This window comes from Zea mays, chromosome 8, assembly GCF_902167145.1.
Source record: "Zea mays cultivar B73 chromosome 8, Zm-B73-REFERENCE-NAM-5.0, whole genome shotgun sequence".
NCBI lineage: Eukaryota > Viridiplantae > Streptophyta > Magnoliopsida > Poales > Poaceae > Zea > Zea mays.
In genome coordinates, this window is record NC_050103.1 from 169,137,108 (window position 1) to 169,155,231 (window position 18,124).

General features: G+C 41.5%; 3 protein-coding genes across 5 annotated transcripts; all 3 read right to left on the reverse strand.

Annotated features, from left to right (window-relative positions):
- Positions 1-475: 475 nt before the first annotated feature.
- On the reverse strand, positions 476-2,124 carry LOC100216557 (Thioredoxin F-type chloroplastic). The gene is made up of 5 exons (NM_001142977.1): positions 1,909-2,124; positions 1,584-1,792; positions 1,369-1,449; positions 856-1,215; positions 476-770 (listed from the first exon to the last, which is right to left on the reverse strand). Exons 1-5 carry the CDS (start codon positions 2,060-2,062, stop codon positions 666-668), a joined length of 909 nt encoding a protein of 302 aa, NP_001136449.1. The 5' UTR covers positions 2,063-2,124; the 3' UTR covers positions 476-665.
- Positions 2,125-2,821: 697 nt separating this feature from the next.
- Positions 2,822-8,107, reverse strand: LOC100275588 (uncharacterized). 2 transcript variants are annotated; one of them, XM_008656463.4, is made up of 12 exons: positions 7,578-8,107; positions 7,421-7,473; positions 7,269-7,335; positions 7,130-7,182; positions 5,871-6,124; positions 5,686-5,771; positions 5,035-5,123; positions 4,651-4,741; positions 4,467-4,562; positions 4,120-4,245; positions 3,760-4,020; positions 2,887-3,288 (listed from the first exon to the last, which is right to left on the reverse strand). In XM_008656463.4, the coding sequence occupies exons 1-12, from the start codon at positions 7,728-7,730 to the stop codon at positions 3,007-3,009; spliced, it is 1,611 nt and encodes a 536-aa protein (XP_008654685.1). In that variant the 5' UTR covers positions 7,731-8,107; the 3' UTR covers positions 2,887-3,006. The 2 variants fall into 2 exon arrangements, with proteins under 2 accessions (NP_001143110.2, XP_008654685.1); NM_001149638.2 differs by having other exon boundaries at positions 2,822-3,288; positions 5,686-6,124; positions 7,578-8,049.
- A 1,237-nt stretch (positions 8,108-9,344) lies between these two features.
- Positions 9,345-16,784, reverse strand: LOC103636371 (protein BLISTER). Of its 2 annotated transcripts, XM_035961909.1 has the most exons (15): positions 16,476-16,767; positions 16,182-16,396; positions 15,463-16,063; positions 14,813-15,363; positions 14,106-14,225; positions 13,423-13,488; positions 12,581-12,691; positions 11,818-11,894; positions 11,486-11,553; positions 11,171-11,275; positions 10,903-11,084; positions 10,709-10,777; positions 10,333-10,488; positions 9,700-10,129; positions 9,345-9,582 (listed from the first exon to the last, which is right to left on the reverse strand). In XM_035961909.1, the coding sequence occupies exons 3-14, from the start codon at positions 15,830-15,832 to the stop codon at positions 10,052-10,054; spliced, it is 1,953 nt and encodes a 650-aa protein (XP_035817802.1). In that variant the 5' UTR covers positions 15,833-16,063; positions 16,182-16,396; positions 16,476-16,767; the 3' UTR covers positions 9,345-9,582; positions 9,700-10,051. The 2 variants fall into 2 exon arrangements, with proteins under 2 accessions (XP_035817802.1, XP_035817801.1); XM_035961908.1 differs by lacking the exon at positions 16,182-16,396 and having other exon boundaries at positions 16,476-16,784.
- Between the last annotated feature and the right edge of the window lie 1,340 nt (positions 16,785-18,124).

An 18,124-nucleotide genomic window follows, 5' to 3' on the forward strand; every position in this document is an offset into this window, starting at 1 on the left:
GCCGTACGTCGCGTGCCCTGTGACGCCGTGTGTACGTATTCCCGTACATCACAAAGAGAGAGGTCGACTGACAGAGTTCATGATTCGCCACGGCGGATGGTGACCGGTGCCCCCTCTTCGCTGCGGATCCTGATATGTCTAGCCAAGAAAAGCGTCGCCGGCGAACTCTCAGCTCACGCACAAACACACACCTCCTAAAAGCATAGGTAGAAAAGAAAACAAGAGAGCAGCAATAACTCAAAAGTGAGTTCACTGATGAGTCGAAATTGGGCCGCAGACCACAACCCCCGGCCCATCGTATTTCAAGGGCAGCCCAGCCCGGAAGTTCGGTTGCGAATGGTCGTTTTCGGGGAGTTCAACATAAAGCATGAGCCTGCCTGCCCATCTACCTGGAGTTCAACATAAAGCGCGGCGGATGCAGACGCCAAGTGCTCGAGCTTGCTACGCAAAGATAAGCACGACCGGCGGCCGATGTCAAGTTTAACACCTGTAAATTGGCAACTTGCGTGCCAAACTAATATCACCGACAGCAGTGGTGAAAGGTCACAAATCTGTCGCAGGTCAGATGGCAGGATGATATATGCCCGTATTTTATAATGTTGCTAGGCATAGTTACATACATGTATACTGCACACAGGCTACATTCTTCGACAGGCTGCAGCCGGTCACAGGGTCGCCTTCAGAAACTGTACAATGAAGTAGATCACGGCCAGGAGAAGGCCGATCTGGTACACGTCTTGGCTGAACCCATCATCCGGCCTCTGAAAGAACTGCAACCCAAAACAACGCTATGCTACGCATGAGTAACAGGCGTAACTTGAAACTAAAAAAGGGAAGGCTCTCACGTACACGTACCTTTGTAGGATCAGCAGAAGGATCCGGATAGGCCTCGAGATTCTGGTCTCCCTTGGTCGTCAGCCCAGACGACGCCGCGCTCTTGGCGGCTTCGATCGCGTCCTTCCCGGACTCCACGGCGGAGTAGACCCTTCGGGACAGCCAGAAGTAGGCCTGGGCAGGGAGGGACGAGGCGGAGAGGTCCCAGGACTCGGCCTGCTCCAGCACCTGCCCGCTTATCTGGTTCAGGACGAACCGTGACTCGACGCGGACGATGACGTCTCCTCCGACGCTCGCGAACAACGGGTTCTTAGGCTTCCCTCTCAACGCCCATCTGATGGTCAGGTTGCTCGTCGACTGCATTGACATTTCCTGGACTGTCTGACGCGATAACAAGAGTCTTTGATTAGATGATGATCGATGTTGTGCTTGTGCAGCAATTAAGTTTGGGTTTCTTTTCTGCAGGATCATTATCTGGAACGAACCAGTCTAATGGTACGGTCAAGGATGAATGTCAATCTGATCGATTCTTACCACTACAGGGTTTTCCAACGCCTTGGTGATCCACAACGGCCTCCTGTACTTCTCACGCCCAACAAATGTCCTGAGTGGGTCCTGGAACAAGGTATGCACAGGCACAGCGAGAGGTAAGCATAAAGCGCATCTGAAAATTGAGACACAGGCAGGAGGAGAGGAGGCATGATTCGCGTTGCAGAGGGACTGATGAGATGAGCAGCGACCAGCAGCACCTTGTACTTGACGGAGACGGCGTAGCAGTTGAATGCGCGGTTGTCCTCGCGGAGCTCCAGGATGTCCCGCGCGACCTGCCTCGCCGTCGACTCCACGTAGGGGCTGCTTATGCACTCGAAGTCGCTGCAGAGCTCCCCGAAGTCCATGCCGTCCACCATCTTATCCGTCTCAGACCTCTCCTCGGGGGGGTTCTTGGAGTCGTCGACGACTGCGTGCACACGGTTCAACCAACGCGTCGTTACAGTTACACCACGCAAGAACGAACGCGCGTCGCGGCACGGGTCACTGGGCTCGCGCGAGAGTCGGGTCTCGGGGGGGACTCACCGTGCAATGGCGCGAGACGGAGGCGGCGTCGAGGAGGAGAATGGGCGCCCGAGACGGGGGCGAAGATGTTCAGCCGGCGGAAGGCGGCGGATGATGAGGAGGGCGACGAAGGGCGGCAGGAGCAGGTGAGTGCGGTGGCGGTGGGGGTCGCCATTGGTGGCCCATGGCCCGGACGGCGTGGCGCGGCGTGAAGACGCGCGGGGATTGGACGCTGCGGATAAGGCCGCGGTGCGCCACTGCCTCTCGTTTGCGCGCTCGACCTTGTCCTGTGGCCTCCGCGCTGCTGCCCCGCGTGGCCTCGCCCAACGCCCTATTCTTTTCGTAGGAAAACACGAGGGAACAAAATTTATTTTTATCTCCGTCAACTATCACAAAGTCGTTTTTGTATCTTTGTGCAATAAAATCATATATATATATATATATATATATATATATATATATATATATATATATATATATATATATATATATATATATATATATATATATATATATATATATATATATAGCTTCTTTCTCATCCCCTAAAATCGGAGAGATGAACTTTTGACTATTTTTCTTGATGGTTTCTTTTAGATTTATTTCAGCTAAATCTTTACAAAATCATAGCATAAAAATAAATAAAAAACTATTTTTATTGAACTACATGCTAAGATCTATATAGTGAACGAGTGATATGATATGTTTTAGTACAAAATTTTATCATGGACTAATTATTGGGATGTAATTAATCTATACCTATAGTTTCTTTGGCCTAATTATGATGAAATTTTTATGGTGGCTGTACTTTTAGTTCGGTTCCATCGTATTTAAAAGCCGGTTGAAAGCATGGATCCGCCAGACCATCCACAACCTAGACGCGTACATCTCAAACATCATACATTTCTTCAGTCTCGTCTTCAGTTCGTCAGAGCTCGACAGAGCGTCGAGGCCTAGGCCTTTGGAACTTGGAAGTCTGACGTCTGACCCAGGTCCATATAGCCATTTAATAACTCAGCAAAATGCACGAAGCCCGCATGGATTTCTTGCAGTGAAGAATGTACAGTGTAGGATAAACTACAGACTACTTTTCTACGAAGAAAAAAAAACAGAGAAACATCACTCTTGGATGAAATCATATACAGTGTGAGGATATAGCAGTGTGCTGTCCTCCTTGTAGTGGAGGAGGTAGTAGCATTTGATGCAGAAGTAGCAGGGGTTGTTCAGAGCCCACTTATCGTCGACCGTTACCTTCGTCGCAAGATAGATCTGGCACACCGAGCACTTCTGCAAGCGCCTCTGCAGCTGGAACGTCTGGAGAGGGTACTCCGCTTGGTTCTGTGTGTCATCTGGGTGAATCAACCTCATGTCCCTTATCACGATCGTGTGCTTGCAGTTCCCCTGAAAACGTGCAGCAGGGTATCAGAAAACATGGTTGAATGATCTGATAACTCTGTTTTGCTGTTGGCACGGTAAGGCTGCGCCATGAATAATGCAGTGCAGCTGAAGCTAGTAATGAGCAAACATCAATAATCATCCGCATTGCAGTTCAGATAATGAATGTTAGATTCCATCAAAAGCATAGCATAAGAAAGCAACGTATGCTCCCATTTTACACCTTTTTATCTTTTTATTGAAGGAAAGAACCAAGCCTGTCTGGTTAGCACAATGTGACATAAAGCAACCCTGCCCAATGTTTTTGTATCTCATATTACGACCGACAAACATTCAACTTCAACATAAGATATGACACCCAAATGAATTCTAATATAAAAGATATGAAAAAACGAAGGAAATCAAATCCACGCACAAACTTTTCACCAAGGAAAATGGAACTATCTGAAACAGTAAGGCGAAAGAGAAGACAGGAACCTGGTGGCAGTAGAGGTACCCAGCACCGGGCCGGAAGTGCAGGTCAGAGATACGAGTCGTTTGCATCTTTTCAGATTTAAATTCAGGCACGTTAGAAATACTCAGACCGCGCAGCAAGTCCTTTTGTCGCTTCTTCAGAACACCAGATGTTATGGCATCCCACTTCTCTGTTACCTCATCACTGGAATTCTCAAGCCAATCCAGTATAGGCTTACTGTAATCAGTGGCAGAACGATGTCTCGTATCATTGTAGAACGTGTCCTGAGATAGAAAGTGGAGATTTTAAAATTATCCACAGTTCTTCAAGAGCAATTATCCATGAATGTTTTCAATTATCAAAAAAAAGGAGGAAAAGCATACCTCAATAAGAAAATACCCAGAATGATCGTGTTGCCCAGCCACCTTCATCACCTTATCAGTCAAACAATAAATGTTGTCCCTCAGATCAGTAAGGAATTGGCTTCCCAGCAAAAGAAGTTCCTGGGACTGCAAGGCATGGTAGCAACCATAAAATTAAGGCCTTCACATTAACAACAAGTATTTGCAACTATTGGACTGTGTAGTATTGAACTATTGATATATTGCATAGAGAAGAGTTACAATATATAGACTCACAGGAGACCCTAACCCTAATGGGCCGGCAGCCCAACAGTGGTGTCAGCCCACACACACACATAGTCTAACAGTAACTGAAGGATAAGGTTTACCTTAACAGAGGCATATGTCTTCTGATAAATTTCAACACAGAGAATTACTTCTGGACGGACCACAGGTCTGTGCTCATCAGATCTTAAAGCTTTGTTCTGGGAACAAAATAGATTGTAAGACAAAAACTCCAAAGACAGGAACTTGTGTAAATGGGTGCCACAGTTGAACTCAGATGGTTCAGACCTTCCAAGGTGCACCGATTAGATTAAGAGATCTCGCCATTTCAATTTTCTCACATGATGACTTTGAACCTTTGGGCTTCACAGAATTGCCACTGAACCAAACAATTATATTTATTTAAAATTGTGGCAAGAAAGAGATGGACTGAAATAAATTGATGCTGTCAAGTGCATAAGGATAAAAACAGGCAAAAGTCCATTTCTCCAGTTTGCTCTCGCATACAGTATCAAACAAATCTGTTCTAGAATCTTATTGCTAACTCATCATGGGTTGCATATTAGCATTCCAGATTTTATGAATAACGAAAAAACAATAAATAAGTATGTATACTAGAATCATAATATATGATTGTTAACAATATGCAGCAAACGATTTTAACTGCCTCACCTGAAAGAATGCAGCCTTGCTGCAAATTTGTCTTCGTCTTGCTTGGCCTTGATTTGTACCCACTTATCTGCTTTAGTAAGATAGCTTCCCTGATAATGATCATGGAAATAATAAAAATATATAATTATGCAAATCATAAAAACATTATATACAGAGTTGGCATACGTACTTCAATGTTAAATGACAGAAATTGCAGGTTCCTCTTACATACAAGAATATAAAGGATAAAGATACTAATACAAAAATAGACCTAATCCTCAACAAAAGCATACCTCGCAATGTAACTTGTGAATACTTCATCTATTACAGTAACAACAAACTATAACATTTACATCTACCGTGGACTTGTGATTTCTAGTGTCTCCAGATTTACAGGTTAGCAGTAACTACAAAATTAATTTTCATAGCCTGATGGCCGTGTTACCTAAACAGACTAGTCCTATATGCATTTGTATCACAGCGACAAGGGACATGGATGAATGGATTAATCTGTAATAGCACCTTGCTCAAATACAGGATACATGTATAATGAACACAATTCATTCAGGATGGAGAAAAATTAATGTAACAATTCTGCAGCTGCACTTGATGACTTCTCAAACAATTGCTGTTGACAAAAACAAAAGGTGGTCAAAAGACTGACAGATGTACCTGTAAAATCTCTGCTCGAACCTCTCTATCAAAATGCCTGCCTCTCTTTTTGCCCTTCCTACATGTTGTTTGTCCATTAATTCCCTCTGGATCATGTGGAACAATTGACATACCATCAACAGGTGATTCAGATGCACCATTTTCAGCTGATGGATTTGAAGGCATCGTTCCATTTCCCTCACTACCTTCCGGTTCAAATGGTACAATTGACATGTCAATAGCTGATCCATGGCTCTCTCCTACAACCGGAGAATCTAGTGTGAAGGTTCCAGTTTCCCCCTTCCTGCATCTGCTGTTTGCCTCTTTGCCTCTAGGCTTGCCATTGCTGCTTTGTGGTTCATTTAATACGTCCGCCATATCTTGCAATCCAGAGCTCTCTCTTTCAGCCAATGGGCTTAATGTGGGGGCCTGAATTGTAGGTGTTGGATTCGCTGACATGCTGCATATGGCAAGTCCAAGGATACATCAGCTTCTAACGGCCAAATAATACATCAAGAGAAAGAGATTGTGGTGCACAAAGATCAGAATGATGGCACTATATAAACTTTCCCCAGGGATGGGGTCCTGTAATTTTGCTTTGCAAGGACACTGGAGTACTGGACATAAATGCCAACTTGCAAGTTGCATCAGAAACCTTAACAAAGCCTTCCTTGCTAAATATTGACTGGCATTAAGATCCATTTGGATCCACCGGATAATAGTTAGCTGCTAGAAACTTGCTGGGGTGGATCCAGAAGAACCTAACTAATAAGTCAACTAATTGTTAGCTGGGCACCTATCTACAAACTATCTCATAGCTACCAACTTAGCTAATAGTAGCTAATATATTGCAAAAAGGCACTTCTGTTCTCCTACCTACTTCTATGCATGTGCCCTACCAATAGCAAATAGAAAAAGGTATGACATTATTGTTGGAATATAATATAAGTGAATTGACCATCTCCTCCTATTAGCTTAAGCTTTTAGGTTGAATCGGTTGGTGCATGCAACTTAATATGGTATCAAAGCCAGAGATCATGAGTTCGAATTCTGGTTAGCGCAATTAAAATAAAATAATTGTTGTTCGCTCCTATTACACGTCTAAGATCCAAGAGAGGCTCGACGCGAGGGGGAGTGTTGGGATATAATATAAGTCAATTGTTCAACTCCTCCTATCAGCTTAAGCTTTTAGGTTGAATTGGTTGGTGCATTCAACTTAATAATTATACACAAAACCACCAATGCACAAGCACAACACCCAGCTAATAGGTACACAGCTAATATTAGCTGTGAATTATTAGCTGCTAGTGGATCCAAACAGGGCCTAAGACAAGCTACCACACAATCAATAAGGAAGGTCATCTGCCAATGTTGCATCTAATATGATTTGCCTAAACGACAATAACAAGATAACCAGAGAACCACAAAGTGGACCAACCAAGCAATGGTCAAAGCAGCCACTTACCCTCCATCAAGTGTTTGATCCTCTGGTTGTGGTTGAGTGCCAGAATCCGAGTCCTAGACACAAAAATCATCAAAGCTTCAAACGAAAATGCAATCCAAAACAAAGTGATTAAATTGAGATGCTTATCAGTAGAGGACACCTCCATAGCCTCCTGCAGGGCGCGCTCCACCAGCTCCTCCTCAGAGAGCACCTTGAGCTCATCGACACTGCGAAAAACGCATCCACGCATTAATAGGCACAGAGGAAAGGATTGTTACTTCGACACGACAGAACGAATCATGGAATTATTACCAAAGCTCATTGCTGAATTCGTCTCTGGTGTCTCCTAATTCGTCTTCCAAGGCCTGAATGCAAACGAAACAAGGAGGGGAGTCATACCCAAAGCTCTTCGGGGAATAAAAGGTTGGTTAGGGTTTTAGAATAGTTACAAGCAGGCTAGAGTTGGCACCTGGAGCTCGTGGAGGGCTGAGGACATGAACTCTGGTATGGTGGTGATGGGGCCCACCATGAAGGGGACGAACAGCGGGCCGCCTAGAGCGAAGGGCACGCCCTGCCGTTCGCCGGCGGCAGAGCTCTCGACTCCCTCTCCGTCGCCCGTCATCACCACGACGGCGCTTCTCTCCACGACGGCGCGGGGCAGGTGGGGGCGGGGCAGGCGGTGGCGCGTCGCGCGGAGGCGAGCGGTGGCGCGTCGCGCGGAGACGAGCGGTGGCGCGTCGCGCGGAGGCGAGCGGTGGCGCGTCGAGCGGGGCAGGCGGTGGCGCGTCGCGCGGAGGCGAGCGGTGGCGCGTCGAGCGGGGCAGGCGGTGGCGCGTCGCGCGGAGGCGAGCGGTGGCGCGTCGCGCGGAGGCGAGCGGTGGCGCGTCGAGCGGGGCAGGCGGTGGCGCGTCGCGCGGAGGCGAGCGGGGGCGCGTCGAGCGGGGGCGGGGGCGGGGGCACGCGGGCCTGTGGACGTGTGAGCTGTAAGTATTTTTACTTTAGGGCAGAATTACATGGTTATCCCTATTTAGATATGTAATTCTGTTTTTTCAAAGTTTGTATGTATACTCTTTCTTTTTAAAACGAACAGACAATTTACACTATTCCGCTATTACCACTTTTATCAATTGCTAACTCGGCACACAAAAAGGTGTTAATATCTTTACACAATTGCATCTCTTTTTATCAATTGCTTGCAAATTTATCCTAAATTTGGTATGAAGGTTTGGGATATAATTGTAACATAAATCTTATCATATTTTTTGAAAATCATTATTTCAATTTTGAATTTAAAATATTTCGAAATTGATGAAAATAACTCAACCCGCATAATTTGATAAAAATACATTTTCAACATAATCTAACCATATATATTTTTTAAAATAAATTAAAAGTTCGCGGGTTCTTGGTTTGTGTCACGATTTATTGATTTAAAAAATCATTAATTCTAGTTTTAAAAAATCAAAGCTGAGGCATTTTTTCAAAAATTATGGTCAAAATTAGATTCTAAACTTTCATATTAAAGTCGAGCCAAATTTATAAATAGTTGATACAAGGAGTGACAATGGTTATATGAACGTCTTTTTACAAGATGGCTTAACATCGTTAAGTGCTATAACGGAATAGGAATGGATACAAATTGTCTATTCGTTTTAAAAAAGGATACGATAGTGGTCGTTATTAATGGTAAAAACATTGTATTTCTACGTGCAAACTTTAAAAAAATATGGTAAAAACAAAATCACATCCTTCGATTAGGGGCAACTATACAACTCTCCCTTTATTTTATATATTGTATAAAAAGTGTTTGGTATATGATAGTGATAGTTATTAATGTACTCCCTCCAGTTCATTTTTATTTGTCGTTGTTTAGTTTAAAAATAAACTAGCGAACGATAGCGGACGATAAATATTTGAGAATAGAGGGAGTATAATATTACTACGTGCCATATAGAAATTTTTTAATGTATTCGTTTAATGGGTGTAGTTGTGAATTGTGATATAATATAAGATGCTCCTAGCAAGTAATATTCGTGTGGCTGCCGTGTAATATAAGACGTTAGGTTATTTGTTTCAGATTAAAGTCAGTCGTTTTGAACTACTGCAGCTGTAATTTATAAAAACAAAATATTGTATAAATAGTAGAAACCAATACGAATTAAACCAAGCGAACAGTTGAAAGGCGCGCTATAACTAGACATTCGGGGAAAAAAAACTCACCAGTCAACCAGTCAGATAAAAAGAAAAACATGTCTGACTTTGGTTGTGCGGTGGCTATACTCTTTTGGTTATCGGAAAACCAAATTAGAGAAGTTCCTTCGGTTTTTCCTACTGAGCACTAACTTTACAGAGTGATAGATTCAAACGAATTTTGTAATTTCACAAAACCGCCTCGCCTTGAGCAATTCCGTAGAAATTTTTTAGGTATGTAACAGTTGCAGTCTCTTTGTCTGCTTTGTTTCAATCCGTACTGCCTGTCAACCAGCGTCGAGATGTGAGCTGAAGCTTAACGGGAACACAAACCAAATGAATGGTAAAAACAATTGCAGGCTGCGTATTCGACTCGTATAATGAAAGAAATTGTTCCATACTTCAATGGATACAAAAGGGTCTATTCTTTGCGACTATTCTTTTCCTTGCCAAAACAGGCTGCCGCCCGCACCATACTCCAGGGAATTACATTATCTTCTGTCAAAAATAAATAATGGTTACATTGAATGGCTCCAATATACAGCTTCTCACCATGCTATCAGCAAAACCGGGCAAAGAAATATATATATATATATATAAAGGCATGTTCGGATGCTGGGGATTTGGAACAAATTCCTCAACATTTAGTTCAAATTTGAACTAAACACTTGGTGGTGCTCCTAGAACAACCCCTTTCACCTAAACAAGCCTTAAATGAAAGAAACATCTGGTATACTAGGAGCTCTATTTTCATTACAGAAGTTTGCTGGTTCGCCGCTTTGGCCCTCCTGGGAAGAGCTTCATTATCCAGCCAAGCACCCGTTCAACAACCTGAGCCATATTCCATGTCAAACGTCTACAGATAACGTTTTCAGGGTGATGTGAACTTTAACGTGCATATGTAAAGTTTGGATTCCTTTAGCTCTAACTCTTATTCAAGCTAAAACACTGGAACCAATGTGAATTTCCATCAACAATTATGTGGTAGGATCAACTATCAAATTTCCACTATATACTTGATGAGGGATACTTACCTCATCTCCTTCATCTGCATACATTGTTGCATCATTGATGGAGCGTGTGTCAATTGGTTTTGCCAGGGCATTCTCGTTAGCCATCCTTTGAGAAGTCAATAGTTCAAGCCTCTGTGTCTGAATCTCCAGCTTTTGTGTTAGGTCCTTATTCAACTCCTTGGGGATATAAAGTGAATAGAATAAGTAGGTAACACAATTACACAAGGCTTACAGAAGTAACACAAGGCTTGCTTCACGAGTTCACATGTTGACCAGCAAACAAGTTTTCCAATAGATAGAAGCTCCATAAAACAGAACCCAGGGCTTCACTATGTCATGAAATAAGCATCTCACCTACATTACTCGATGCTGCATGAGAGTAAGAGATAGTCAATACCTTCAGCTTGGAGCAGTTGGATGACTCAATTCTCAGTGCTCGCAGCAGCGCTTCTCTCTCCACTACTAACTGCAAATACGAAAAAGCATTAACATAAGGGCAACTGCTTTTACACCAAAAATCAAGTAGGTTAGTTGAGAAATTCTGGTTGGTATAAGAATAATTCCACATTTATGAAAATAAAAAGAGATTACCTCTGACATCAAAGAATTGATGTTGTCAATCATTCTAAGCTGATCATCTGGAATGCTAGATGAGACCTCTTCTAAGGAAGAAAAATCAGACATAATGTTGGAACGCAAAACAGATATTCCAGCATCTTCCAATGTGTCAACAGTGCTGGTTAGCGTTTCTGAAGAGCTGTTTTCCCCAATATCTAAATAAAAATGCATTTGAGGTCAGCTAGAAAAATATAGTTGTGTAGATATAGATAAACAAATAAAGATATCTTAGCATTCACACCTAAATCTTCTGTCGCAGTTGATGCGTCTCTTTTATCAACCCAAGGTTTCTCTACAGTAGTTGTTGCCTTCTCATTCACGGGAATGTTCCTCAATAGCTTCTTTTCTATCCAAACAGAGGGAAAAGAAACAAAAAAATAGGCATGTCAATGCATGAGGCCAAAACAAGTGTGCAATCAACGTGCAAGCAAGAGTGCAAGACATAAACAAATAGCTCTCTAGGATCGACTGGAGAAAAATTTAAGAGATTAACTGGAGAAGACTAGAAGAGAACTCAAAACAAATATATGTGTTAGATTGCAATGAGAAGATATACCTTCTTGAAGAGCTTTGACAGTAGATTGAAGATGCTGACGCTCCTTTTCTAGACTAGAAACTTTGCGCCTGCAAATGATTATAGTAGGAAAAAGTAGCAAAAAATTTATTACAATACCTGGAAGCTAAATACATGTGCTCAGTAGTTTCTGACATGTTTTTTTAAGTTAAATATGACATGTTTGCTGGCACAGCACCTCTAAAAATGTCAATGTGGACAAAAATTTGAATTTCAATCAATCGTCATACTTCGTTAGGATCCATTTCACATATCATTGGACGCAAATATATTGGCAGACATACGATTGCAGCATGAGGCTTAGTAAATTTAACCTGTAAGAAGAAATCTCAGAATGTAAACCTTCAACTTCCTTTTCAAGTTTTAGCTCACTTGACCTCAGCCTCAAACCCTACAAGATTAAAAGAAAAATCAAACTTCCACAAACCAATGCTTAAGTTGGGCTTCGCTGAAAAGGTTATAGTTTTCATAATTTTCAAGTTTGACATGAATCAAAAACAGTTTCACTAAAAAAGCAGGGTAAATGCTAGAGTAAAACTAGCCAACAAACTTAACCATGAATCCACGATCATGCCCGTGCCAATAGCATAGAGTAGATGTGGAACAAGATTTTTTTTTTCTCAAATACATAGATAGCTGTGAATCATTGCATTAAGAAGGGCAGACTCAATGCCGGAGGATCCCACATGAGTGGGGTCTGGGCCTCTGGGGAAGGGATAAACCGTTAAGAAGAACTCAAAGAAATACAATGCACCTGATATTGTTATACAAAAGGCATAGTTCAACATCCTTAAGATTTCAGCAACAGAGTATTTTAATATCAAGCGCATTACAATAAGATATGATAAACCCTGCCTATATGATCAAACCTACAGAGTTCACTTCCCAAAGATTACAAATTATAGGTTTAGTTCCTGTACTGCATTTGAACAGGCTGTGTTATTTGGATTTGTTCTGACATGACAAAGGTTTACGCACTTTGCATACATAACATAGTCTTAACAATCTGCCATGATGTCAGGTCATTTTCAAGAAGTTTCATAACGGTACACAATAAGAAAGAAGATAATAAAGCACCTTATCTTCTAGTAGAATGACTTCAGCTGCAAGTACTTTTGCCCTCTCATCTGCAGCACTGCATTCTAGTTGTGCATTAGCATATTCGGTCCTGATAGACTCCAGCGCCAGCTGTTTTACAAATAGGATTAATATAAGGATTCTAACAGTATATGAAGATAGTTGTTGTACCACAGAGATGACAAAAAGTCAAAAACTATATAGCAAATAGTGATATATGGTGCTAATCTCAGAAAGTATGCTTAACTAACAGAGACGTCATTGAAAAATCAAACATAACATAGCTGACCTAGTGACAATTGTTTTATAGCCTCATAGCAACCAGTTGCTGTGAATTTAAAATGAGTACAATCTTTTCAGCATACTTCAGTTCATGACCATGTCAACCACCAAAAGACAAACACATTTTGCATACCATGTACGAGATATTGATCCAAGAACTCCCTGGATGTTTGATAACTGAAAACCACATAACAGATGGTAGATATAACTAGTTTGTTTGTTACTTTGTTTGAGAGGTTGACTTTGAAGTAAGGCAAAGTTAGATTAGATTGGGTCCATTAGCCATGTTAACCTCATTCTCCTTATAAATATAGTACCTAGTGCTAGGGGGCTTAAGTAAAGAGATAGACAAAGTTATTATAATCTCCTGATTGACCAAGATCAAGCATGGTGCCACTGCCAACAAGAGCGGTCTAGAATTTATCCTAGCCCTCGTCTTACCCGATTTCCCAATCAAGTCATATCAATATTGACATAACAGGCAATGCAGTTACTTAATCCTAATATTGAGAATACATTTTCCCCAAATTTAAGTGCTAGAAAGGTAGAGTAGGTCTGACCAGTTGAGCTTGAATCTCTTCCTGCAATCTCTCCATGTCAGATGTCAACTGGCTGATTACATGTGCCTGATATTTAAACGTTGCGATAAAAAAAGAATCATATAGTATACTAATTTTGGTTAATACTTAATACCAGATACAAGTGCATGCATAACATTTATTTCATCCTTAAGTGAAGCTGCAATATACAAATATAGATGAGTCTTGAATTCTTGATCAAGCATTAGAGATCACTGACACTGATTGATTTAAGTCTCAGGATTGCTCAATAAAATCAAGCTTAGCACCTATGGTTTCAGCTAGCTTCCTTTTAGCACTGTTGTTACAAAGTTTAACAGCTAGGATTCTGCGAATATGTACTAGCCAAGAAGTCGAATCCTGCAATAAATGAGGAACTCGGCAGGCAATCACTTTGCTGACAATTATACCAGTGAGTTTAACATAACGAAGCATGAAATAAATTACAGCACGAATAGTTTTTTCTATTTAATCAATCATGGAAGAAGAAACTAGTTTCAAAGTTAAGCAAACAGTCTTGATCATTTTACTAGAAGGGAGATGGGGGTGGGGTGGGGGGAGACATTCCCTATGTTGTGAATTTCTATTGGTCATCAGTGACAAATTTCATGATACAAATCCAGTTTAAAATTATTCTGATAACCATAAGAGAAATTTGCACAAACCTGTTGGTTGAACTTATCAGTTAATGCAGAGTTATCTGTCGCCAAAGTTTCGGCTAGTTCTTGAGATTTCTGAAGACTTTGTTGCAAAGAAAACTTCTCTTTTGTCAAATCTTCAATGAGCTGGCATACAAACCAGAGAAGCTATTAGTAGTATGTTGACAGGCCTAAATACCATAGAAGCTATTTGTAGTATGTTGACAGTCTTAAATAAAAAAATATATCCAATCTTTTCAGCACAAGTTACTAACTTCCTAATGATAAAGGCTTCAGAGATAAATGCTTAGATAAGTCAACATATCCAAGGTAAAGGCAATTAATTAATCTTGACAACAAAGAACACATAATAGTGCCATTTATGGGAATGGAAAGTTGAAAACTATTATGAGGCACATAACAGTAACACAGAAAGAAGTGACTAGTTATAAGTTGTATAAAATTACTCATTATGTGAACCCACAGAGTAGATATTGGAGATATGATCATTTTCAGAATTTAGTTTACTTATAAAACAACTAGGCCAACAGTTAGCGCTTCACGTTAGTAGCATAAATTTAAAATCAGAAAATACAAATAAACAGTTGATTCTTTGTATTAGGACTATCATATACTATGACAACGATATGTCAGCTCTAGTCAGTATAATAATATCATATCCTCGAGAGAATACATGTAATAAGTTGAGGAAAAAAGTTTTAAACGTTCATCACCTGCTCTAGTGCTGCAAAATCATCATCCTTCCCATGAGTTGTGAAGTTTTGGAATGTTTGATTACCATGGTGTTTACTTCTTTCTTCTTTGGGAAGTAAGAAATCAGGAGGAGTGGAGCTGCCATATGACCCCTTTTCATGACTATATTCCTGACTTTCTGATGCAAAAGGAATATCTGCAGCATTACTTCCAGTGGATTGTTGATTTGATTGCTGCAAAAATGAACTCTGATAATTTGAATAGCTGGATAGTTGATTAGCCTTTGCAGGCTCCCTATATGAGGCTTCAGTTGTTAGGGGGGCTCTTTGCACTCCAATCATATCAAGAAATGATGGCCTTGATCGAGTGTATGTAGTTGGATAACCAGATGACAGAAAAGGATCCTGTCTTTCAGAATTAACAGGTGTGGAATCTGCAGATGTCCGAGTTATTCCAACATTTGTATCATGATCTACAGTACCGGCAATCATTGAACTATTGAAGGCATTGCCATAATCTCGAGTGCTGGCATACATAGATTGCTCCACTTTGGAAGAGTCTTCGGAGGTAGCTACATAGGGGGAAAAGAAGAGTGGAAGAGCCCCAGGCTCAAGTTATTAAATATTGTATATTGTAGTTTTAACACATGAAAATAAGGCCTCAAATTTACCTCTCAAACGACCAAAGATATCACTGTTTGTGGAGTAATCCTGAGCATAGGCATTTTTGGACTTTCCAAAAAGGGTGCTGGATGAATATGAACTAGATTGTTCAGTATCATGTACTTGACTTGATAAAGAATTTCTTCCCCAACTCGGCATGTTTTCAGTAGAAGGTAAATTTAAACTGCTGCCATTCCCAAAGGCACTTAATTTTGATTTTGATTCCACATCCTTGTAAGGGCTGTGCTCGTCCTTTTTACGGGCTCCGTCGCCTCTCCAATTCTCATGATGACCATTAACAAGGTCAGAGAAGCTCAAGTTCCCATAGAACTTACGTCCTCCATCACTAACAGCATCTTGCTGATGACCATTTGACATGAATTCTGCACCCCTGGATGCACTGGCTGGGCCATTCTCATATACGGACAATGGTACCGAAGACGTGCTCGCTTGGTTTGGGTCTACATCAGACACCAGTCCATCTCCCAAGCTACCAGCATTGACAATTGGAGGTGGGTTCTCCACTACATCAGGCGCAGGCGCTTTTGCCTGCTCTGCACTAGCTGCAGTGGCCTTCTTCGCCGCTTTCTTCTTGCGGAACTGCTCGAGCTGAATCAGATAAAGCAGAATATTGTTATTCCAGAGATAAGGTCTGTAAGAAAAACCTGCCAAATCAGCGTTGGAGCGAGATCTAAACAGCTAAATCTCAAAAGGTTGCAAACTGGACCTGAAGTAACGTGGCGAATTTCGTGCATTTGGATTCTGTCGGGCAAGCGGCACAATCGATACAAACTTGGTATCACTTGGCTTATCTATCACACGCAAAACGACCTCAGGCAAGTTTAACAGCATTTGGCTTCTCTGCCCTGTGCAAAACCGATCGAACGGCACGGCAGTCGTCACGCTAAGCAACACGATGTCCCTAATTTGTCTACGCCGTTCCTAAGCATATTGCCCAATTAGCGACTGCGGATACAAAAGGACTGCATTTCTCGCAAGTAACATGCAACAACGGACCTACCCGCTTCTTCCCGGCCTCGAGATGGTCCTTGCGCGACGGCGCAGCGGCGGAGGACGGCGCCTGCGCCGACGCCATGGCTCCCCGGCTCGGCGGCTCCCACCAGCCCAGCCCCGCCCAAGCCTAGGCGAGATGACCCCGTCCCCGAATCGCCGACCGCCGCTTATCCGATCGAGCCCCGGGGACGAGGCGCGAGATCTGGCGACGGGGTCGGGTGGGCGTCGGGATTGGGGGATTTGGGAAGCGCGTTGCGCAGCTTCCAAATCCCGCTCGCCCCCCGAACGTTTGGGCATTCGCGTCAGCTGTCTTTTTTCGGTGCGTCGGCAACTCGGCCGTTTTTTTATATTTTGGCCTTTTTTTCAAAATAAAAATCACAAATACGTCTTCATTTCAATAAATAGATTCTCACCTCGACATCATTATTGATACTAAGATTACGTCTGCTTAACAAAGTCTTGAGTTCGTTCGCTTAGGTGACGCCCGTGTGGTAGCAACCTCGACATCACGGATCTCAGTGTCATAGATCGTAGCGCCAAGACTCTGACGGCGATGGAGTGGTAACAGTATTTACCATGCCAATTGTATCGTCTGGTTTGAGCGTGATCTCAACTTATAAAATGTGAAATATTGTTACCGCCCCACGGTGTTGCCTCTCGGCGTCGAGATCCGTTGCGACGAGGTCACTACCATATAGGCACCACCTAAACGCGCAGATCAATTACGAGTTGCTAATGTTTGGTTTATATGGAACGTTTGGTTCTCCTGATTACCGTGTCACGTTAAATGGTTGAATATCAATTACGAGTATTAAATATAAGTTCAATAAATTTGTCTCGTTCTTTAGTTTTTTAGTTTTCGTTTGTGTAACTAGTTTTATAATTAGACTATTTAATACTCGTAATTTTCATTCGAACATCCAATATGACCCGAAGTAAACTTTATTTTAGTAGAACCAAACACCTTACAGACTAAAATTTAATTCGTGCATACTAAATGTTTGAATAATAATTATAGGTATTATATATATAATTAAGATTAATAAATCTGTCTCATATTTTAGTCTTATCTATATTTTAGATTTATCTATGTATTAGTTTTAAATTATAATATATTCAATACATATAATTATCATGCAAATATTTGATGGAACTAGATCTAAATTTTAGTTGAATGGAACCAAACACCTCATGGAGGTGAACATCGACGTAGCTCAGTACCATGTGGCTCCAACCTTTTCCACTATTATGAGGCTCCAGCAGCTCATCTCATCTACTTTCAAAAACTCCAGACCCTAAACAATATCGTTTATAATATAAAATAACATTTTGCTATGTTTTTCTTGTAAAATAATTAGATCTATATCATTAAAAGATTGTAATTTTAGATATATATCATTGACCCCACATGTCATTGCTTATGTGAACCCCACATGTAATTGAGATAACAATGATATATATTTAAAGCTATAATCTTTTAATGGTACAGATCCAAAATTCTTATCAGTTTTATGGCATTATACTTCTTCCTTTTAATTTTCCTAATAGAGTGAGAGAAATGTGACACTTTTCTTTTTTGTCTCTATATTCTTATGGTCCGTTCATTAGTTTGATATAGGGTGCAAAAGCACTAAGGCTCATTCTCTATAACATTTT